The sequence below is a fragment of the Aphelocoma coerulescens genome, chromosome 18, assembly GCF_041296385.1.
Source record: "Aphelocoma coerulescens isolate FSJ_1873_10779 chromosome 18, UR_Acoe_1.0, whole genome shotgun sequence".
NCBI lineage: Eukaryota > Metazoa > Chordata > Aves > Passeriformes > Corvidae > Aphelocoma > Aphelocoma coerulescens.
In genome coordinates, this window is record NC_091031.1 from 10,168,795 (window position 1) to 10,188,384 (window position 19,590).

At 44.3% G+C, this 19,590-nt stretch overlaps 1 protein-coding gene across 4 annotated transcripts in view; it reads right to left on the reverse strand.

The window, feature by feature from the left end:
• Positions 1 to 3,388: 3,388 nt before the first annotated feature.
• Positions 3,389 to 19,590, reverse strand: part of GAS7 (growth arrest specific 7) — an 85,672-nt gene continuing 69,470 nt past the window's right edge. For 3 of the 4 annotated variants that reach the window (XM_069032547.1, XM_069032546.1, XM_069032549.1), the window contains exons 10-14: positions 18,726 to 18,854; positions 16,781 to 16,904; positions 14,982 to 15,061; positions 12,482 to 12,580; positions 3,389 to 11,722 (exon numbers count right to left, since the gene is read on the reverse strand). In XM_069032547.1, coding sequence (XP_068888648.1) covers positions 11,609 to 11,722; positions 12,482 to 12,580; positions 14,982 to 15,061; positions 16,781 to 16,904; positions 18,726 to 18,854 — 546 coding nt within the window. In that variant the 3' untranslated portion in view covers positions 3,389 to 11,608. The remainder of the gene's footprint in view (positions 11,723 to 12,481; positions 12,581 to 14,981; positions 15,062 to 16,780; positions 16,905 to 18,725; positions 18,855 to 19,590) is intronic. The other variant, XM_069032548.1, reaches the window with a different exon arrangement.

Below are 19,590 nucleotides of genomic sequence, written 5' to 3' on the forward strand. Positions count from 1 at the left end.
TTACTACACCTAGAGCACACCCTTCCAGACACGGTGGCTCCTCCTACAGCCAGAGATGTCAACTCTATGCTAATTATTCATGTGCACTTACATTCTTTGTTAAATATATTGCTTCTACATGCCAGAGTCTGTGCCTCAGAGGCTCAAATAGTAAAGCACAAGCATTCATTCTGGAAAGCTCTGTCAGTTATGCCTTGGAATCGATAATACTCCTCCTTCCTTTCAGGATACAGCTTCTTTTCATTTGATTCTCGGATTTTCTTTCCTTTTCCCATCAGTCTGAGCTCCCATTAAGGAAAATTCTGTGATCTGTAAAATTCTTCATGATGTTATTTTGCTGACATCATCTTTTCCAGCTTCGATAGCAACCACACTTCTGGATTTTTAACTATTTTTTTCCACCTGCCATTTCAAATCTCACAAACTCTCTGCTGTGCTAAATGTCACCTCGTGTTTAGATACCTCTGCAGTCATTCCTGGAGCCACACACAACTCCAGTGAGGAGCAGCTGCTTGTGAGCTTCGTCATTGCAATTAGCTCCAGGAAACTGAAGTTCAGCTGCCACATAACCACCCCTCAAAGGCTCCAAGGCTGTTTCCTTGTGTATCATGTTCATCACGCTGGCTTAGCCAAGAGGGTGCAAACCACCACCCAGCAGAACGAAGGAAAGGATCAAAAACGCACCAGGAAGAATTCTTCAGCTTTTTCCTTTCTCCTTTGTCTTTCAGGGGAGGAAAGGAGTGGACTTATTAAACATTATTTGAGAAAGGTATCAGAGAAGATCAATTATCAATCACTGACTAAACAGTCTATCAATCTATTTATCTCTAGGGAGGCAAAAAATCTGTCGAGTGCCATTTAACTACAACACTGACACTCCTGGGGAAGAGAGTCCCTGAGCAGAGATCAAAGTGCAATCAAGGGCTGAATCACAATGTATTTCATGTAATTCATTACAAAGCTTTCTTCTCCCACCTTTCCCTGTGAAAGGGGTGCTTACTAGTCACTGTCATGCCAGGACACTTGACTACATGGACCTTTGGCTTAATCCAGAGTTTTACTTGCCACAGACTTGGGAGGTAAGAAATGAATTTGTTGCAGCAACAGAGGGAAAGCATAAAGCAAGAAAGGTCAAAAAGGCATTGAGCAGACATGTGCCTGTAATGTATGTAAGCAGCACAGCACCCAGGCTGTTAACTGCTCTTGGACACACAGCTGCACACAATTTGCAGGCATTTTCATGATAATGTGAGCCCACATGAAAGATCCCTGAGAACCGTGAGCAGTGCCAGGAAGGTGTCTGGACTTAACCCCCTCATTTCCCCATTCCATCCCAGTGCCATCCAGCAGCCTTCCTCCCTTTTACACAGACTTGCAGGAAGTGAAAAGGCAGTGGGAAGAGCCCCTGAAGCCTGTGAGCGGAGCTGACTGGCACTCTAGGACTCAGCTTAAATAAATCCAAGAAGCTGATGTATAAAACCAGTCCCGGTCTCTTCGAGCAAAGAACCAAATGACACAGTCTTAAAACATTTGCTAAATCTAAAAAAAAAAGAAAAAAAAAATCGTAGCTCTGTAAATAAAAAGACTGTAACTTATGCTATAGCTCTGTGAGACTTGAGTGTTTGGTTTTGTACTTTGTAAAACAGGAAGTCAAAATCAAATCAGAGCTGGTGGTTTTCATCCTCTGCTTTCAGGGACTTGTGAAAACAGTGCAAACAGCCTGCAGCACAGACCACTGAGGTTGGACTGTTTGTTCCTACAATAAATAATTCACTAGTGCATGTTTGTATTTTTTTTTCATTTGTATAAGGACCAAGACAGTAACTTCCCCAAGTAAGAAATAGGATGTGAGTATTTCTGTGGTTTGAGTGAAGCCAGAAGATCACGGCTGCTGAAACTTCCTTTGTGTGTGAGGTAAGCTCAAAGGAAGCTGTGCAAATAGCACTCCCTGGACCCTTTGACCATCAGCTCGGGAACTGCCACTGTGTTCACTGAAACCACACGACAGAAATGGTGGTGGTGGAGCAAACCAGGAAAGATTACAAGATCTGAGTTAAACCAGTTGCTGTACACATAGCTTTACTTTTACTTTACACGCAGCTTTATTTCTAAGGGCCTCGTGCAGAACATGGGTCACACTGACCTCTGAAGGTTTAAAATCTCATGTCAGCCCATTCACCTTGTAGAATAAGTTTAACTTTTTCAACTGACTGACAGCAGTATTTCAATGGCCTTATGTGACTCCTTCCCTGAACACTGCAAATAAGCACCTGTGACCTTCTGCAGGCTGGCTGGCTGTCCATCCCAAGCCCTGCAAGGCAGAGTTGTCTCTTTGTGTGTACAGCAGCCAACACAGACGAAGACAGATCCAACAGGATCAACACTGTCAGACCCCAAGAGCACCCACGGGACTCACCTGCCTGAGGGCTGGCCCACGGGACCAGGAGCACTGCTGAAGTTCAGGCCTGAATCTGAAACGGCGTTCTGAGATTTTTTTAATAGATTTAAAAAATCTATTAGGACAAGATGCAAAGACACTGCTGTGAAAACCAAGCTTCCACCTGGGAACTTTTTCTATGTCTCACTTTCAGTGTCTTCTCCTTTCCAAGGAGAGCATGCAGACCTCTGCCACCCCTTCCCACCTCCATGCACAAGTATGAGCGCAGGGGGTCGCAGAAACCAATTCTAACATCAGTTCAAAACTGAAAAAATTCTTAGAAGGAGTCTCCACTGTGGTTTCTGAGATGTATGGATGTGCTGCCTCCAGGAGTCACACCCTGCTGGAAGGTGGGCTTGTGTTCTGCACAACTGTGACCCCTGGGTGCTCTGAGCCCCCTTACACAGGCAGGTGTTGGGTTAGACAGGATTTTAGCAGGCCTGATTTTAACTTTGTCAGGAAACCTGTCAGCATGCATGTTAACTCAAATACTGAAAGGAGAACAATTTATTAAGAGCACTTTACAGCAGTGTTTTTAACTGAGCTTCAAGCTGCATGTAAAACATGAGGGTAAAGGACTGACTGGGTGGGGAAGGCCTCCAGATCACCTAAAACATGAAAGCACACCCATTCCATGGCAGCTGCTCTCAGCCTGCTCATGGTCAGCTTGCTTGCTTAAGAACCACTTAACCACAGGTGCTACTTGAATTGATGTCTGGGGGAAAAAAAAAAAAAAATTGTAGGAACCATATGTGTCTGAAAATGATGTGAAGATCTGAAAAGGGTAAGCACAAACAGATTGCACCCCCGTGATGTGGCTGCAAATTCAAGCTGCACTAAGCTCGTATCAACAAAGTCCATGTGGCACCCCACAGGGTGTCTTTGATCAAACTGCACTCGCAGGGTGTGTGTGGGGCTGTGGGAGAAGAAAAAGCAACGGGGTAAAGACAGTTCCATGCTCAATGTGTCTCTGTACAGTTTATTTTACAGGAGATGAGATGAGCACTATGGTGTATATAAACTTGCAGAACAATATAGGAAAATACAGTTTAACCATATGAAATCGTTTTACAGTAAGACAGAAAAATTACATAGAGGAAATGCCTTCAACACTGAAGGACAAGATCCACAGCCAACATCAAGGAGCTTCCACTGAACCCTGCCAGTTTACCCGAGCTGAAGATCTGCCCCTTAAATCTTTTCTTCATTCAACTTAAGTTCAGTAAGTGATTCCTTCATCTATCCTTAGGGAACAAAAGCCATCCTGTAATTTCCACAATGATCCAAGATTTACTAGTAACCCAGACAGAGGCTGTATGATAAATAAACTATTTAAGGGGTCTAGTCAGCCAAAATTTATGGGAAGTTACAAAATTTTGGTTAAGCATCTTTAAAAACAAGTCATTAGTACTGGCAAAAGACAACTTTCCTAGAAATTTAGAAGTATTTAGGAAAACTTACACAAAAAAAGGACCAAATAAGCAACTTTATTTTGGTAGAAAACTCTGGTTTAGTGTATGACTGGTAATCTGGCCTGCCTGTGAATCCCTGCTGCTACAGAGTCTGCAGAACTGCCCAGTGGAATTCTCACACTGTCCTGCGTTGCAGAAAACAAGGAAATCATCTAAGGAGAAGAAAGTATTTCTCCATCACTAGTGCCTGCTGTTTTCATAATGGATAGAGACTGCTGTCCCTAAGGAGTGCTTTTGATCTGCAAGAGTATGAACATCCAAATTCCTTAGGCTGTTCTGATAACCTCAGCCATTCCATCAAAAAACTCCAAAGGAACAACGGATTTCAGGTCAACCATTCCCAAATTCTGGGATTAACATGACTATGATTATTATGTTAGCAGATGTGAGATCCCTGAAATCCCATTCAGCTTTTGAGTTCCAGGACCAGAACATTTCTTCTCAGCAACTGCTGTAAAAAAAAAAAGCTGTGGGGTTTTATTATTATTATTATTTATTATTATTAATTTTACACAGTAAAGTATCATAACTCTTCTATGCAAAATTATCACTGCATACTATTTTTATGCAGAATTCCCTGCTTATTCTACTGAGACCCCTACACTGAAGGATGGGTCCAAAGATTGGCTTCAATGCAGTTGCTTTTAAGTCTAATTTTTTCTATTCCATTTTAAGCACTGAGAACTTAGGATGCCTGAGCTGGACAGTAAATTATCAGAGACAAAGGCAGGTCTCCTGGAGATGTGGGTGTCCTAAAAGGGTGCACAGTTCAGAGCAAGGAAGGGGGCTGAGAATCCTGCACAGCTTTGTGCACAATGGCTGCTCCTGAGATTTGGCAATTTGTAGGGTGAATTTGTGTATTTTTTACGTATTTTTTTTGTAGCTGATACTATTTAAAGAGGCACTTCAAGGGGATCTACTAGCAGAATTTTAATAGGGTTGTGATACAAGCCATTACTCAGTTACTTGTTAAATCAGTAGCCCTAAAAGACTGCATATATTCAAAATTATAGTCCTGTCCACTCACTGAACCTGGATAGAGCAGCTGGAAAGCTTTTGTTCTGAATATCCACTGAGTTTGTCTCTTATGACACACCTGAAATAGTTCAACTTAATGTAAGTTGAGGGAATTAAATTTGAATGTCTCAAATCTATATGTATTTTTTTCTGTAATTATTATGTGGTTAACCTAAGACTTTTTTTTTTTTTAAATTGGTCTATGAAATATTTTATCCACATACAGTTCTTAGACTCAGATGCATCATTAGGCACAAAAGGTTTCTGCCTTGAGGAATGCATGGGATTAGAAATTTAAGTTGAATTGTGCTATGTGTTGTTCCCTTCAGAAAAAAATGTCCAGGAAGAAAAAAGAAACTGTGGCTAGCACAAAAAGGAGTTATTACACTTCCAAACCTGGTGGCTGATAGGAAAAATCCAAAGTAAAAACCAAAATAACCTCTCCAAAAAAGCTCTTAAAACTCTCAGAAAACACCCAAAAGCATGAAGTTTGGTCAGCACGTCGAAATAACAGATACATCCTATGGAACTGCAACATTAAAGACAAGGTCCTGAAAAGTGCTGTATTTCATTGATGAAGGGCTGGCTACAGTAACAACAGAGAGGGAAAAATAAGAGCTGAAAGACACACCACTCATATGAATAAAATCTACTATAAGACAAAGTAATGGGTGTTATTTATACAACAACGCTTCTCGGGAAAAGACAAGGATTTGCTGCCAGGAAAGACTTCATTCCCACTGTGCAACAGCAGGGCTGTGTGCTCCGGGCTCCTGAAGCACAGAAGGCTCAGCACACCTGACCTGGTGTGGGGCAGCCAAATGCCAGAGCCCCTGCTCCAGTCCCCAGGGCAGCACTGGCACCTTACTGCTCTTCCACGGGGGCAACAAGGTGTGAGCTGGAGAGCTCTGTTATCAGCAACAGACACAATGGAACACTTCATCACTGATTTTCAAGTGCTGAGCAGAATGGGGAGAATGATGGGCCACTTACTCATCACTGCTCGTTTCCCATCAGGGTCTGACAGAGATGCCACAGAAGAAATGATCTTCCTGCCCGACGTGTCTGTTTTTTAATCTGAATTTACCTGTGACTCTTGCCCACCTGGTTTAAGATAGATTTGACCAGCAGGCTCCTCTGGTGCACACAGGATGCCTGTGGGCCGTTCCCCACCCCTGTGCCAGGATGGGAGCAATGTCCACACAGCAAGAACCCCCTCAGAGCCAACACTTCAGCAACCTCTGCCACGTCTCTCTCCTGCTTCAACACACACGGGGTAGCAAAAAGCCTTCAGGTCTTCCAGAAAGGACTGTGAACTGAAAAGCTCACTGTTTTGAAAACTGCTTTGCTGACACTGTCTTTTGAAGACGTAGTTCTTGCCAAATGAGAGGAATGTCAGGGGGACCAGGACTGCCCCCAGGACACTGGACTCTGCCTGCCACCTCTGGGAACAGACACAGCAGGCTGCACTAGTGGACAAGAGCACACGAGATACTATTAAATAGTAAATCTGTTTTCAGTCCAGAAGGAAACAATCAAATAATCACATCAAGAAGTCACATCTACTCATTCCAGGGGGACCTTCAAAGTGCTCGTCTGGATTTCTTAAGGTGCTTGGTAGTGAAGGACCCTCCTGGGTAAGCAGTGCCCTTTCCCTCCCTGTGTGTGACTGAAGAAATAGACGGGCAGAGCTACTTTGCCACTGAATTATGGATTTTTTACAGCTGCATCAGTAGGTGACCTGGTGGTCCATGCTCCAGAGGTGTGTTCTGACTGCAGCCAGACACAAGAACATTACTGGAGCTGCTGGGAGCTGCACAGAGAGCAACTACATCTCATATATTAAGTATTTCTCGTTTCTCAGTATTTACTTTATCCGTGTACTTGAGTACAAATAAGGAAAAAAGAGGCTTGTGCATTTCTGTTTGTTAGCCTGATTTTCAAAGACTCTCACCTCTTAGCTCCCTGTTGCATTCCAAGAAATCTCTGAGTGCTGAGCACTTCCAAAGAACAGGTGAAGAATGCACATTTGTATGTAACAAGCCTAACTTGCAGCAAGTACTTAAATAATGACATTAAAAACAGGGGAAATTTTAAGGAGGTTCTGACAAAGCCTGAGAAATGACAACTGCTACGAGCATGTAGAAGTTTCCTGTGAATGCCTCACAGAAAATTCCTGTGAGGGAAAAAAAAAAAAAAACCCAACCTAAGCAAAGAAAAAAAAAGCTGCATAAAGGGAAAAAGAAGCAGTGCACAAGTTTGCCTGTTAGGCACTCAAGGAAGTGTGATTTCAGTGTTTACCTGTGCAACATAAGGGGGAGCACAGCTGCCCCCAGCAGCTCAGAAAGGGCTGCACAGGAGGAAAGGGAGTCTAGAAACATAACAGGGATTTCTGTATGATTTTCACTGCTGTTACAGTGTTTTAAAATTAAAAAAAAAAAAAAAATTAAAGCAATCTTCTAAAATTCCAGTGTCCAATAATGAACTAACGTCCCTATAAGGGAGCAACCAAAGTCTTTCAAAAGCTGTCCAACCCATAGGAGTGATGAACAAGTGTGAGTTACAGAGATGACTGAATCTGGAGCAAGTTGGAAATCTGAATTAGGCCTTTTTTGGCTATTGCTCCAAGAAAGAAACTGGAATCTTGCCTCTAATGGGAGAAGAGTGCCTTTGGCCCATGGGGTGAAGGACTCACTGCTTTCAGCTCATAAATTCCAGCAGGAATCAGCCAACAGCACTGGATCCAGAATGAGTTCTGGTAGGAAACAAGCTGAAAAAATACCTTAGAGAGAAAGAATTTCAACTGTGCCAGAAGATGGCTTTGAAGACACAGGCAGGGAGGTATGGATGATGAATAAGAAGTTCTCATTCTGTATGGCAGCTGAGGGTACAAGCACCTCACCAGCTCTGGCACTGGTGTCAGGACACTCAACAGACCTGAATTCCTGAAGGAATTCAGGAAGCCCTTTTGCTAAGACAAGGGCCAAAAGGCTCTGGCTGAAATGGAGACTGCCAGAGAGCCCTCCAGAATAGGACAAGTGTGTGACAGCATCGCTCAGACCAAGAGGGAGCTCCACAGGTGTGGCAGCACTCCCAAAACACAGGTGGCTTCAACAGATCTGGACAAGCAGAGCTACCTGCTAAGGACCAGAGGAAAACTCCCACTTGTGCTACCTCTGCCAGTGAAAGCAAACAGTGTTAACTGAGAACTGACCTGCTCTGTGACCTCAGAGCATAGGAAGATGGAGACAGCCCTGCCAACCTGATACCCACAGTGACTAAACCAGCAAAAACTCACACCAAGCGTGGGAGCTGCCAGATGAAATGAGACGATGCCTAAGCTCAGTACGTATGGAGGTAAGAGACTTACTTTGGTATTCTATTAGTCACACTGCAGCATCATCATGCAGCACCCATGGATGCTAGGATTTTAATAAAACACCAAGCTTGATCTTGCTCTGGAGAAGCAGCTGTTTAGGAGGAGCATGAAGAGATACTGAGTTCCACTGCATCTCTGAAACTCAGTGGAAGACAAACAGAGCAATGCTGAAACTCCCCAAGTTACCTTCTTAGGAACAAACATGAGAGCAGGAATCCATGCTTTCCTTCAAACATGCCACTACCCTCTTTCAAGATGCTGCCTGTTAGAAGCACTGGAACTCCAGCATGCCCTGACCTGTAAGACATCTCACTGTGCAGAATGCACCAGTCACAGAAGGGAACGAGCCAGGTGACACTGATCTGCAGTGTTGGATCAAAAAGGAATATCATCTTTTGAAAGAAGTAAGCTGGGAACTGTTTACAGGCAACAGCAAAACTTCCACTGAATACAGATGGAAGTGTTGTTGTGGACGAAGCATCTCACCCACCGTGGAGCAGAACCCAGAGCCTCCTGGGGCTGGGAAAGATCAGCAGCCAGGTACCTGTGCTCTCCTCTGCTTATTGAAGTGACAAAGAGATACAAACTCCACCAAGAGAATTACTGTTCGGGGCAAATCACATCCCTAAAACATTTTAAATGGACCAAGAACTAGAAGCAGGAAAACTGTCCAGAAATAAAACCCAAAGTAAAAACAAAAACAAAACCAAAAAACCCCAAACAAACAAAAACAACAAAAAACCCAGCCCCCAACTAAGAATTTAGAGCAGCATAAATACACTTTAGTACAGGAACCAAAACACATTGCAGTCCCCAGAGAAAGCTGTGCTAATGGACACTATTTCCAGTCCAAAACAGGTAATATAACAAACATCTTTAAAGAAAGAGGAAAAATAACATGTAATTGCTAACAGATTATTTCAGGTATTTATTAAGGAGAATACTGTATAAAGTGCACAACTAGCTTTGTTTTGCAATCAAAACAAGAATGTTCTGAGGCATTGTCAAGACTGCTCATTTCAATTTACAATACAGCCTAGAAGAGGGGGCAACCTGAAATGCAGCTTACACGTCTTCATGTTATTTTGGCCACTGAAGTTCTGAAAGTTCAACCTGCACTTGTGGCTTAAAAAATAAAAAAGTGCCTGTCCTCTGAAGTGCAAGGTAAGAGTTAGGAAAAGTATACACTGGTATGCCCAAAAAATTAGCAAGACAGCAAGTGAATCAGTAGAGAGACTGAAAAGGAGAGATCATCACTGCCCTGCTTGAGGGAAGAAGGGAAGGAGAAAAGGATTCCAGGGAGGCTCTAACTAAGCTCAAGGACACTCAGGCAAACCAAACACTTCAACTGGTGTTGCAATGGTCTCTGCAGGAACTGAGGTGAGGCTCACATCACAGTGTGCTCTTCCAACACCAAGAATAAAATAGTAGTCCAAATTCCCAAGTGTGCAGGGAAAGTGCAGCACAGGAGGTGTCACACAGGAACGGTGATCCTGAGCATGCAGTAGTCATGACACTACAACTGCCAACATGCAAAAGGTTTATAAAGGTTATGAAGCAGCAGAGGAGTGGGTTGTGAAGGCATCTGCAAGGCAGGAACGAACCTGAACTGGTAAAGGGATGGTTAAGAAAAAGGCAGCAATAGAAAAGTGCAAGAGAATTCAGTCTGAAATAATAAACCAGAAAAAGAACCACTGCAGCAATGTTAAAAACATGCTTCAGATAAGACTTTTCTGTGTCTCAGTTTGTATTTGTAAAGAGGAATATTGACTCCCAGTGATCTAATTACAGCACTTGGGAGGATGGTGAACAAAAACCTGGAATGGCAATAGAACAAAGGAAGGATGCAGTTCTGGGGCTGGGGAGAAAAAGTAACAGTGAGACAAAATGGAGCCTAACTGTGGGTCAAATGAAATAGCATGGTTTGGGAAATTGTAGCTAAGACCACAGTAAACACTGAGTAAAGGCCACAGTGGTGAGAATCAAGGTTTCTCCTGGATCTAAAGCAAGAATCTGAAGAAATCTTTGCATTGTATGAAATGCTGAAAAAATATATTAACAGCAACACTGAATAATCAATCAGAAGTAACAGCAGAAGAAAATAAATACCTTTTCAAAACCAGTCTCCAAACTATGTAACACAATTTGCTAAGAGCAGTGTTGAATTTTTGGTGGTTTGCAGTAAGGGTAACATAGAAAACAACTCAGGTTAGGACTCTGATGGCACAGAAGTGCTGGGCACCTACATCTACACTGAATGCAATCTAGCATGACATATTCATGGCACCTTTGAAAATCAGGCTCCAAAAAGATAAAAGCCAAAATTTAGCTGGACAAACTCAGTAATTAAAAATACCTAAGGTCTGTGATATTCATCTGAAGAAACCAACAAAGGAAATTTAAACCTGAATCCCAAGTAAACTGTTAGAGGACTGTCTTTAAGGAGATTCTGTGGAAAAACACCTTGCATGAGCAGGAAAGATTTTTAACATCTCATTTATTCCTTGGAATATAACCTCCTTCTGTCATTGAGGGCACTCTGACAGCTAATGAGGTAGGTATAGTACAACCAAGTCTTTCTTGATAAAGAATTGTGATGGCAACACTTTCAAACTTATCGATTGGCCTACAACAGAAATCATGAAAATGGGTTTATGTATCCCTGAGAGGGAGTATAAAACAGGAAGAACAGGAATCTTCTCCCCGGATTTTGGGAGAAGGGCCATCACTTCACTGCCGTGGTGAAAGACAGTGGTATATGGAATCAATGTATTCACACAACATTGCTGCAAGATACACTTATTTTAGAGATGGGGGAGCCAGGAGAGTTAATTGACTTGCCTGTGGCCATGAAAGCAGTCAGTGATAGACCTGGGACTCATGATCAGGACGTCCTTGCCTCCTGCATCATTTTCAGTTATCTACTTGCTGGCCAGAGGCTCACTGCATGGTTGTTCTAACATACTGTATAGAGATAGTCATGCAAGGGGTGGAGCACAAAGTCACTGAAGAACAGAGCACTTTCTGTACCAGAAAGCAGATTTCTCCTGGAAGCTGCGTGCAATTGGGAACCTCTGGTGGGAAGCACACATCTGTTTTTTTCACCCTGGAATGTCTGGTGCTTAAGGCTTAGCACAACGAGGACCATTGTAATGACTAAATGGAACAGAGATAGCCCATACAGGCATAAATTACAAGGTGTCTGGTAGTGAAACAACCTTTTCCCTATGCTCTTTTGACCCTTACAAACAAACGTTAGCCTGCTTAATTCAGTGGACTCATCGCATCCAACTACAGATCAGTCTATATTTCCATGTCCACAGGTCGGATATCTCCAGTTTTGTGTTCTTTTACCCACAGTTCCCTGTCTTTGGCAGGATCCACTTTCCGAAGCAACTGATCCACAAGTTCTACTGTCTGAAAGGAAGAAAACAAGAATCCAAATGTCAAGGGCACATTTCAAGCAGAGAGTCATTGCTCTGACACGCAGAGCAGCTGTGGGCATGCCCACACTGCATCAGCAGACAAGTGAGAGCTGCATGTACATGAGCCTTGATGGACAAGACAGGTCTGAACGTGCAGCCTTGTGGTAAGCAGGGAAGAGGGAGACTTAACATGAAGCAGAGAAAGGCTTCCTGTGCCAGGCAGCAGCCAGGCAGCCTCTGACTCCTGTCCTGCAATCTGCACCTTACACCAAATAAATCTGTACTGAGGTGTCTTGGGGTGACGATATGATGTGTATCCCATATCAGCATGCATCCCCCATATTTTAATATCAAAATAAATAGCCAGTTTTTAATAAGGAAAATGTATTTACTCCCTTTTCCAACAGTGAAACAATTCAGCATCTTCCCTGCACAAACAGAAGACCTCAAGGAATAGTGCACCATGCTGGGAGAGCTAATAATGGCTCACACTGGCCACATGGGCTTCAGTTGGTTGTGTCCCCCCCAGCAAAGAGCTGTGACCCAGCACTATGAAATGAGACCAGGATCAGAGTCCTGGAGGAGCAGGACTGCAGGGAGGCAGCACAGCACTGCTGCAGACTAACAAGCTGCCTGCAGACACTTCTCCCATGTCCTTTGACAAAAGCCAGTCAGAGCAGGTCAGGAGGGACCATCCTGCTCAGCTGAAGGGCAGTGAGGACCACGGAGATCAAACAAAAAGCACACTCACACTTTGGTTGAACATGTCTGTCTCATGCCGCAGCTGTGTGTACTGGCACAGATGCTGCCGAATCATCTCCACCCTTTCAACTTCTAGTCTCTCAAGCTCCTGGACATGAAGAAAAACAAGTCCACATTTTTACTAGAACCTGAGCTTGGAGGCCCAGAGAAAGGATGAGAGACAAAAAGCTGCCAGTAGGTGCGATACTGCCCCAGGGTCATGCTTTGGAGCTGGGCAAGCGACAGCAGTCATCTCAGCCTGAGCCTAGCAACTGAAAAGAAGGTCAAACCTTCCCAAAAGGTTCCAAAACTGAGAAAACCAAGGCAGAGAGTGGAGCCACTGCCTTCAGAGATGCTGCAAGCAAGAGGGAATCTGTTTCCTGCAAGAAGTTTCGCGTGCTTTATCGCTAGCTACAGAAATTACAGGGATTCCCTGGGGCAGCAGAAAGCACGTTGGGGTGTATGGCTCAGACCACCCCCCCTTCCAACCAGATACCTGTCAGAGCACAGTTCACCAGATGATGAGCTAGGACAAGTTTCCACCTTGCTCAGCTGGCAGTAAGCAGAACCCAGCAACATTTTAGTTGGAAAGGCAGGTGATTTCTGTCTTTCCTCCTGATATTTTCTACCTCCCTTTTCCTCTGGATTCTGATATTATACCCCAAAATCTGCATTTAGTCCTTCTGGTGTGGCCTCACCTCGAGTACTGTGTGCCACAATGTAAAAAAGACATCAGGCTGTTAAGAGTGTCCAAAGCAGGGCCACAAGAATCATAAAGGGTCTGGAGGGGAAGCCTTATGGGAGGCAGCTGAGGTCACTTGGTTTGATCAGCCTGGAGGAGACTGAAGAGAGACTCATTGTGGTCTTCAACATCCTCATGAGGGACAGCAGAGAGGAAGCACTGATCTCTTCACTCCCACGATCAGTGTCAGAACCCAAGGGAATGGCTGGAGCTGAGGTGGGGGAGGTTTAGGTTGGGTATTAGGAAAAGGTTCTTCACCCAGAGGGTGCTCAGGCACTGGAACAGGGAAGTGGCACAGGTCCAATCCTGTCTGAGTTCAAGGAGCATCTGAACAACACACTAAGGCCCAATGGTAGGATTGTTGGGGTGTCCTGTGCAGGGCCAGGAGTTGGACTCAGTGATCCTGATGAGTCCCTTCCAACTCAGGATATTCTGTGATTCCATGATCTGAGCAGCAGCAGCAGCACCCTGTGGAAGTCTGCCTTTACAGACATCACTGCAATGGCCTTTGCTGTTCAACAGAAAGTTTGGCATTCACACACACATCACCGGGGCCAAACCTTGTGAAACCTGTCCTCAGCAGGCATTTCTGGTGCTCACTCACTGAGCATCAAGGGGGAGTGCAACCAAAGCTTATCCAAGCTGGCAGACTGCTACCTGGCCTTCCCTGTGCTATCTGCAACTCTGAAACATTCTTCATTCCAGCAAAAAAAATCTCAGGTGGCAGATTATCAGCCTGGGGAGGAAGATGAGCAAAGGAGCTTATGGCATGGATAGGGCTGAAATAGACTGAGCTCCTACTGCTGTTGCCAGCTGAGGTACTGCCCTTACAGAAATAAACAGCCCACTCCCTCTTAGGGCACAAATGTGCAAGACCAGAACGCCAAACCCAGCGTGCCACCTGCAGAACAGCCACTGTACCTGCACCAGGAACTTCAGGGAGGAAGGTATACACACAACCAAAAACCTTCAGACCTCGACCCTCTCAGCTTGGCATCATTCTGTATGAACTAATCTGCACCTGGGCTGAGCAGGCACAGGCTGCTTTCAGTTCTGGTTTTATATTCATGTGTACTGAGACTTGCCTGCAAATGTTCATCAGCCCCAGCTCTAGCACTGACAAACCTGCTGTGCAGCTGCAGGCTCTGGCTGCCTTCTTGAGCCAAGTGCACTTGCAGGTTGTGCTTCTCCAGGGGCAAAGACACAGAGCACGTGTTCAGTAGATGGAGGTGATCCTCCCCCTCTGCCCTGGGGAGATCCCACCTGGAGCACTGCAGCCAGGTCTGGGGGTGGCAGCACATGAAGGATGTGCAGCTTCTGAACTGAGTCCAGAGGAGGCCACAGAGATGCTCCAAGGCAGCTTGTAGCAAGTCAGGCTGAGACAACAGGGGCTGTTAAGTCTGCAGAAGAGATGTCTCTGGGGAGACTCCAAAAAAAATTGTGAAATCTTGGAATAGAAAAATTCATTAATGTATGAATGGACTTGGTGATTTATTGTGTATTTTTCTTGTGCAGTACTTCACCCTTCCTAAGGACAATTCCAGTGTTCTGGCCCCTCAGCAGCCCTGAACAGGTTTAAGGCCTTCTGCAAAGAAACAATTATTTCTTCTTATCCCCTGATGATGAGGTTTTCTCAGGACTGAGAATGGGAAATACAATGTGGGATTTATCACTCAATCTTCCCCACTGCTTTGCACTGCACTGGCTGTGAATGATGAATACTGTAGGCTACTACAACTTTGCAAGGGTAGTTTCAGGTGCTACATACCAGAGTGGTGGTCACCATCTCCTCAAACCACTTGGACTGGGCTTGATTGTAAAGATCCACACAGCGCATCAGGTCATCCCCTGAAAGAGTCAAGACAGCAACACATCAGTCTTCTCTAGAACCTTCTCCAGAGCTTAGAAGGAAAGTGCAGGTCAGGTTTTGTACACAGATCCCAAGGATTTGAAGATCAGCCCTGGTGGGGCTCACAGCAGTTCTGTTGCGTGGTATTTGTCACACATACCAACATTTCAACTAAATGCATGCTCTTGATGCATGGCAAGAAAAGCAGGTGATTGGGGTGAGAATGAATGAGGGGAAAAGACAAGATTTTGAAAGGAAAATATGAGCTTTAAGTAGTATTTCACAAAATGCCCAAAATTATAAAAAGGCAAGCTATTTTAGTTAAAAAAAAAAGCCATAGATGGAAAGTTATATTTGAAAAATGAAGTAATTAAAATGGGCAATCAATAATGATGAGTTATGGAACTGCAGGACAGCACTCTGTAGGTGAGACTGCAGCCTAAGAGGTCTCTGTCTCAAGGAGAAGTGATGCATCAGGCTCCAGCTGTTGGATGAAGGGATGCTTATCTGCAGTCTCATGCATTCTCCACCTCTGGAGATGCCCAATTCCAGCTGAGCTCCAGCTCCTTCTGTGTTCAGGGCAGTAACACAAGAAGCTGCAGTTCTTTCCATTTTTTTCCTTTGTTGCAGGACTCTGCACTGATGGAGAGGGAAAGGTGGGTGGCAAATTTGGAAAACAATTCTCAGAGACTGCTGCTCCCCAGCTAGGAAATTCTCTTCGTTCTTTAAATGAGGCTCAGTTTCTCTTTCTCTCTCTGATCTTCAGCTCTCCCTTGCTTGTTCAATAAAAACCTATTATAAACAATTTCTAAAGACCCAAGGAACAAAGAAAGACTCTGAATTTTCAGGTGAATAAAGACCATGTCCCATGAAGCCTCCTGGTGTTAAATCATAACTTTTCTTTCTCCTCAAATGATTGCCTGTACACATGGTCACACTGCCAATGACTCTTCCCAGGCTCCTTAAAACCCAGACATCTATCCTGAAGTTTTAAAAACCTCAGAACTCTGAAGGACAACTCTGCCAAGGAGGAGCCCTTGTTGAAGGGAGGAAACATGGAAGCCCTAGTTAAAACTTATTTTCAGCAAAGGTACTAACTGAGCTGCATGTATCAGCTTTGCAGAGCTCAAAAAAGTTCCTGATGGATGCTGCAGATGTGGCTTGAGCCTCTGTAAAATATGCACAGGTCACAGCACGTTGCTGTATCCTCAGTACAGTATAGCACACACTACTATATCCTCAGTACTCCTAGCAGAGAAATTATTTTAGTCACTGAGTAGCAGTGGAGAAAAAACAAAAAAATCACTTTCAAGGAAAGAGACAGTAATAGTAAGTGTAATAGGCACCCACAAAGTTGTGGGTGAGTGTGATTTAGGAAAGAACCAAGGAAAGAACTATGATTTATGGAAGAAACACCCTCAGCTAAGCTTCTCTGAATCTGACTTTGGAAGTTCCCCAAACATTCAGTAATCTAAGGACACTTTCATCAAACAGGAAGATAACTCACCCTACTTTTGTTGTTCTCACCTGAGTTATCAATCATTTGTGACATCTGAGTTGGAAAAACTAGGCTTGTTTCTTCAGAGGATTTAACATCACAGTGATTTGTGGCGTGGTTCACTTTGTAGCTAGAGTATTAAAAACCAAGAACCACGTGGATGGCTGGGCAGGTGCATCCCCCCTTGTTCTGCCATGTGCTGATGGACACAGGTACTCACCTGCCTGAGTGGACTTCCGCCTCGCCTTCTTGATTTCCTCTTCTGTCTTGTTGCTGAGTTTCACCTCCAGCTGCTGTGTTTTCATTTCCAGATCCTTCTGTCTCTCTGTCAAGGCTTTCCGAGCCTGGGAGTAATTAAAGAAGAGTCTGTTGTTAAAGAGAAAAAGAGCTGGCAGCTGCTTTCAGCCATCCAGGACTCCTCCACACAAGTGTTTCTCAGGAAGAAGTCAGCGACTTTGCATGAAACTGGGTCCTAACTGTGATTCAGGTTCTTACAACACCACGTGGAGCTCACAGAGGTGTCCTATGACCACAGAGAAGTCACCACCAACAAATCAAAAATGCATCTGAACTCTTCCTAGGTCTTGGAAAGGAAAAGGACTAACGGCATCATCAGGCTCTCCTGTTTCTCAACAGCTTTCTCATTATTTCTGGAAGAAAGGAGAGCTGGAGCCTCTTTCAAACATCTTAAACAGCATCATTACCAAGCCACCTCTTCCATTCACTTTTCTTAGGATCTGAATTGTTGAAGTAATTTCAAGTATCTTACAGAATTTGTCTTTAAGTATGTTCTAGACTCAGTGCACACCTCTCAGAAACTCTAACAATAGAAACTTATTTCAGAAAAACTTATTCAGGTTCATGCCAACAGCAGAAATCAAGAACCTGAGGTCTGGTTATAACTGATTACTTGAATTACCTTACTTAAAAGTTCTTCAAGCTGTTAAAACCTGATTTATCAGTACAAACATATCTTATACAGGCAAATTATTAAAGTACCTTAACAAATCAACATTGTTACATGCAGGCTGATAAATACATAAAAGTAACTTGTTTTGCATGGATTTGTTATAAAACATGTCACAACTATTCTTTATACTGTACTAGTGTTTCAAGCTAAATTGGCACGATTGTATTTTCTTAGCACCTCGCAGTTTTTTACAGTCACACCAGCCTAACTCTTACAGCACTCTTGAAGCACTCCTGGAATTTTTTCCATGTGCAGTTCCGAGGCCCCGGCTGGGTCCTGCAGGTCTCAAGAGGGAGCTGCAGGAGAGCAGTCCATGAGGGGCCCAGTGCTGGGCAGGCACTGCAGTCACGGCTCTGCCTTGCTCTGATTCCTTCTTCACTCATAATTCACTCTTCCCAATATTGCTACCGAGTTTCTTTGCAGCTATGAGTGTGAAGAACTCGGCGTTTTGCAGAAAAATGCCTTCCTTGCATACACTCAGCCTAATGACCTTGTGTATCCTGCAACAATTCTGTCCCTGGGTGAACTCCTGCTGATCTTTAATGAAATCACAAACAACTTCGGGGATGACTGGGTATGGTATTTTCCTTTCTAATTTACACCCAAAAGCAAACCTCATGAGGATACAATTTGGCAGCTGAGGCACAAGCATCCCCATTTCTGCCAGCTGCTGCTGGGAGATCACATTCTGTGGGTCTAACTCCCTGCACCACAACCTCAGATACCTCCTGGTTCATGTCCCATCAGCCCATTACTGGGTCCTGCTGCTGTCTGGATTTTTTCAGTGAGGATGTTTCTTGTGAAGGGTTTCTGGCTTGCCACACCAGGGTCGAGCTGCCCTCCTCGGCCATCTGCTTTTGGCCACTGACCCTGCTGCCATTCTAGGGCGAGGTGTTTTAAATCTAGAGGACAGTAGATGCACACAAATAAGAAATGTTTGCATCAAATGTATGAGAAATTTATTGCCCCAAATTGGGAAGGGGAAGATGAAACAAAAAGCCAGTTCAGCAGTAAGATCTCAGCTAAACAGCAACAACTATGCCTGGGGCTGGGCAAAGCACAGCTAACAGCAAAAGCCCCCAGCAGGAACAGCTGTGGTCCTTTGTGGCAGAACAGAAACTCTTCGTGGGGCAGCTGCTGTTCTACTCCAACCAGCAGTGCCTCACAAACCCTCCAGTTTGCTCCCTGCTCCCACCTTCTCCACGGCTGTGTAGCGGCTGGCCAGGTGCTTCCGTAAGTCCGCGATGTGGTGGTCACACTTCTTCATGTCCTTCTTGAAGTTCTCTCTGAAGTTGAGCAGGGGTTTCTCTACCTCGCTCTGAAGCTGGTGAAGAAAACAAAGGAAGAAATGGCAGTAATGAGGAGCCAGGCAGCAATTCCTGGCTCTTCACAGAACCACAGAATTGTTAAGCTGGAAAAGACTTCCAAGATCATCAAGTCCAACTGCCAACCCAGCCCCACCACTGTGCTCACTACTAAACCACGTCCTCAAGTGCCATATCCACATTTTTTGAACACTTCCAGGGATGGTGACTCCACCATTGCCCTGGGCAGCCTGTTGCAATGCTTTAAAACCATTTCTGTGAAATTTTTTTCCTAGTATCTAATCTTAGCCTCCCCTGGTGCAATTTGAGACCATTTCCTTCTTCTGAGAAGAGCTCAAGACAGAGAAAACAATTCACACACTGCAGCCAAAGGCAATGCCAGACTTCTCTTGCCCAAGAATGCTCTGAATTAAGCTACTACAAAACTCAGGAGAGTTGTGTTTAGGGAATATTAACTGAAGAGAGCAAAAGGACAGAAATCTCGTCTTCCCCTCTCTCTGACAGATCATCTCTCTTTTTACACAGAAAATCGAACTACAGGAAATATTCAGAGCACTATCAGGGCTCTGATTCTGGCCTAACTGATGGCAACTTGTTTAAAACCTCCCAAAGTACCCAACTAAAGCCACGAACCTGAACTGCAGTGGGGTGAGTCAGAGGACTGTGGTGTCACAGCTGCATTTCTAGTAATGGTGAAGTGAGAGCCAAGAAGGCCACATTTTATTTATTTCTGTC